We start from the raw sequence: 3,257 nt of genomic DNA on the forward strand, positions 1-3,257 counted from the left end.
CTTATGACAAAAAAAAAAAAAAAGAAAACTAGTTACTTTAGTTAATTTGGATTAGTCTAGTAATTAACTCATGAATCTACTTAAACAAGTGTCAGAGATTCAAATCTCGCCTTATACATGTACAATCTATTTAAATAGAGCTGATTCGCGACGGATTAGTTTTTGGTCTGTTGGACTAGACGATACTGCAGGAACAAAAAAAAAAGACTAGTTACTTTTCAATTCTCACATACCAAAATAATTTACAAATTCATCTACATTTGCTATTATTATTTTTTGAATCATGTACGTGCGCATGATTCTACATGTGATTGACTAATACAAAAAACAATGAGACAGAGACAGAGAGCATGTGAATGTGATTCTGGCTCCAACTATATTACATGTTAATAATGGCAAGTGACAAATTTTGATCTGGCAACCACATCTACACTTTTCTTGGTTAATCTAATAAGAAGAGAAAATACTCTTTGGAGTTACATGCACCAATCTAGCAAAAATGTTCCGACATTATGTACCAAACAAAAATTTCCCATCAATGAAGATGAAAAATGCAAAAATGAAAAGAAATAAAAAAGATAAACAAAAAAGTGGGAAAAAGACCACCACAATCCTCGGAACCCACAATCAAAATCTCACATTGGAAGGGTGAATAAAATTCTTTTATCACAATGAATTTTGAAGGAACAAACTCAGCTCAGCTTTTGCTTCTCTAAAATATAATGTTGGACTCTGCTGACATATTCCTCATTGATTTTCACATACAATTGGCACAATTTTCTGTAGCACTTCAAGACATGTCTATCTATGTTATCTTCATATCTTTCGTAGAGTGCTGGTACTGTAAGAACAATAAAGAGACCTGAAACATAGCAAAATGACCACCTTGATTATTACTTTTCACATCAAGTGTTAACAAAAATTAGATAACACACATTTATCAAAGCTTAAGGTGTCAAAGTTCAACTTCAAGCGGTTCATTTGCATACTTAGGAAAGTGTAGGGGCTAATTGTGCATTTTTTAAATTTTAGAGACAAAGTGAAGATGATGCAAAGTTTGGGGATGTAAAGTGCAATTAACCTTTTAATGTTTTTGTTAAAAAAAAAGGCAGCCCAATGCACAAGCATCCTGCATTAACGCAGGGTCGTAGGATCCGAAGAAAGGTCACACCCAAAGGGTATAATATACGTAGCCTAACCTAATAAGTATATCAGTGGCTGTTTCCACGGCTTGAACCCATAACCTTAAGGTCAAAGAATTAGTGGCAGTAAAATTTTCTAAAACATGCAAGAAAGTATTTCTCCTAAAGTGTAATTTTGATGAAATGATGTTTCAGAGGGACTTACTTGTATATGCCAGGGTAAGGAAATCAGTCAAGCCACCAACAAAAGAAATTAACCAGAGGCATGATGCTACTTTCAGGAACAGCCTTGAGTTCTTTCCCAGAGCAATATCTTGAGAAACCGAAAACACATCATTAACTCTAATTCGGATGAAAGTAGCTACTTCATTCACCATTTCTTCTGATAAATGCAAATGTGGTAGAGGTGGAGCAGGTCTGCCAAAAGAAAAGTAGCATCTCTTTAAATATTTTTATTTTTATACATTTTGGTGATGGAACAAGAATATCAAAAGAAGGTACAAGGAACAAACAATTCCGGCAGAAACTGGGCATATAACACCAATCTAGACTTTGAAATGACTGTCAATTTAGCATATTTCATCAAACCAACTCATTTGAATTGATTGAATTCACTTTATTTGGTCCAGCAGGACTATAGATTCAAATGAAGAATCATTTGCTCCAACGGACTGATGAATAGTGTTATTCGAACATCTGGTGTTTATGGGACACAAAATAGATCTAAGGGTAGAAACAAGATTTTAATTGAAGTGGAGACCATATTAAAATTGATATGGTAAACCAGGTGTTGGCATGGAGTAAAATACTTATAGATGTTGAAAAAATATTTTCCTAACAGACATTATTATCAACACTGATAACTAGGCTTCAATTTCACAGTTGCAATGGCCATAGGTTAATGTAGCAGCACCCATCAATATAATCCAGCATCCACAGCATAGCAACAATTTTAAAGGGGAGAATACCATTCTTTTACAGAAGTCTCTTCTTAGGGTTAGAAGTTAGAACTTAGACCTTGCTAGTGCCACTGCGTATAATGAACTTAATTTTTATTTTTAGACAAAAAGAAAAGAAACTTCAGGACAACACTATTGTTCATGGTTATCAAGAATAATACTTGATTTCAATGGACAAGATGAATTCTTCAATATCATCAAACTACGGCGTCCGATAATTTATTGATAGTATCTGTGAAAAGTGAAAACTCTATTCCATTTGACATTTTCTTTAGCATTGATCTCCAAAAAATAAATAAGCTGTAAGACTTGTGAAAAATACTACAAAGACAGGGATAACACTAATAATTCTAGATCAGAAGAAATGACCTGAATTAAAACCAATGATCTATATATACTATATATACTTTAACATTCCAACACATTCAAGTTTGAAACAACACACAAAAAGAATTTGAATACTAGAAAGAGTCACTGATACTATGTGGCACAGTATAGAGTTCAACTCCCACAGACATTGAGAGTTTGTTCTATTGATTGTTTTTTATGAGTTCTTTTTCAGTATTATGAGTGATATCATTCTCCACTCTCTTCTGTCGTTGAGTAAGTAATAAACTATATCTAACAAAAATAATAAGAAAGAATATTCAAGTAAGTTGCTATATATTCTAAGAAATAGTACCTGTTAAGAATTGCTGCTGATTTGGCCCAAAGGAAAAGAATGACAATGAGGAGAAGAAGAACATTGGAAACAAGTGACAAAAGAGTATAACCAGATTTTTCAAACACAATCCAAGCAGCTAGTGTGACTAACAATATTCCCACAGTAATATTCTTCTGTCTCCACAGTATCAAATCTGCAACTGCAATAAATAAAGCAATGTCATTGATTCAACAACATAGATTCAAGGTCAATGATGTCAATTCACTTTCTTTCCTTTTGGCTTTCTCACTGGAAAAGCAAATGATATCACCACACCCCCATAGTCCCACTATCAAAGAGTACTAAATGAACATAAACAACACCAAATTGTGATATTGAATTAAGATACTAATTGTGTATAATGAATCAAAGAAATGACAATAAAGTTAAGAAATAAAAAAAATAGAAAGAAAAAACTAAGAAAATTGTTCTGAGCATACCAAGACCAGCTCC

The 3,257-nt window shown here is 33.0% G+C and overlaps 1 protein-coding gene across 1 annotated transcript; it reads right to left on the bottom strand.

Annotated features, from left to right (window-relative positions):
• LOC107628457 (reticulon-like protein B12) lies at positions 347 to 3,257 on the bottom strand (the record flags this gene model as incomplete). Its single annotated transcript, XM_016331118.2, is given in 4 exon segments — positions 347 to 862; positions 1,348 to 1,559; positions 2,784 to 2,964; positions 3,245 to 3,257. Coding segments are annotated over 4 exon segments (576 nt in total), but the record flags the coding sequence as incomplete, so codon positions are not given.

The sequence above is a fragment of the Arachis ipaensis genome, chromosome B02, assembly GCF_000816755.2.
Source record: "Arachis ipaensis cultivar K30076 chromosome B02, Araip1.1, whole genome shotgun sequence".
NCBI lineage: Eukaryota > Viridiplantae > Streptophyta > Magnoliopsida > Fabales > Fabaceae > Arachis > Arachis ipaensis.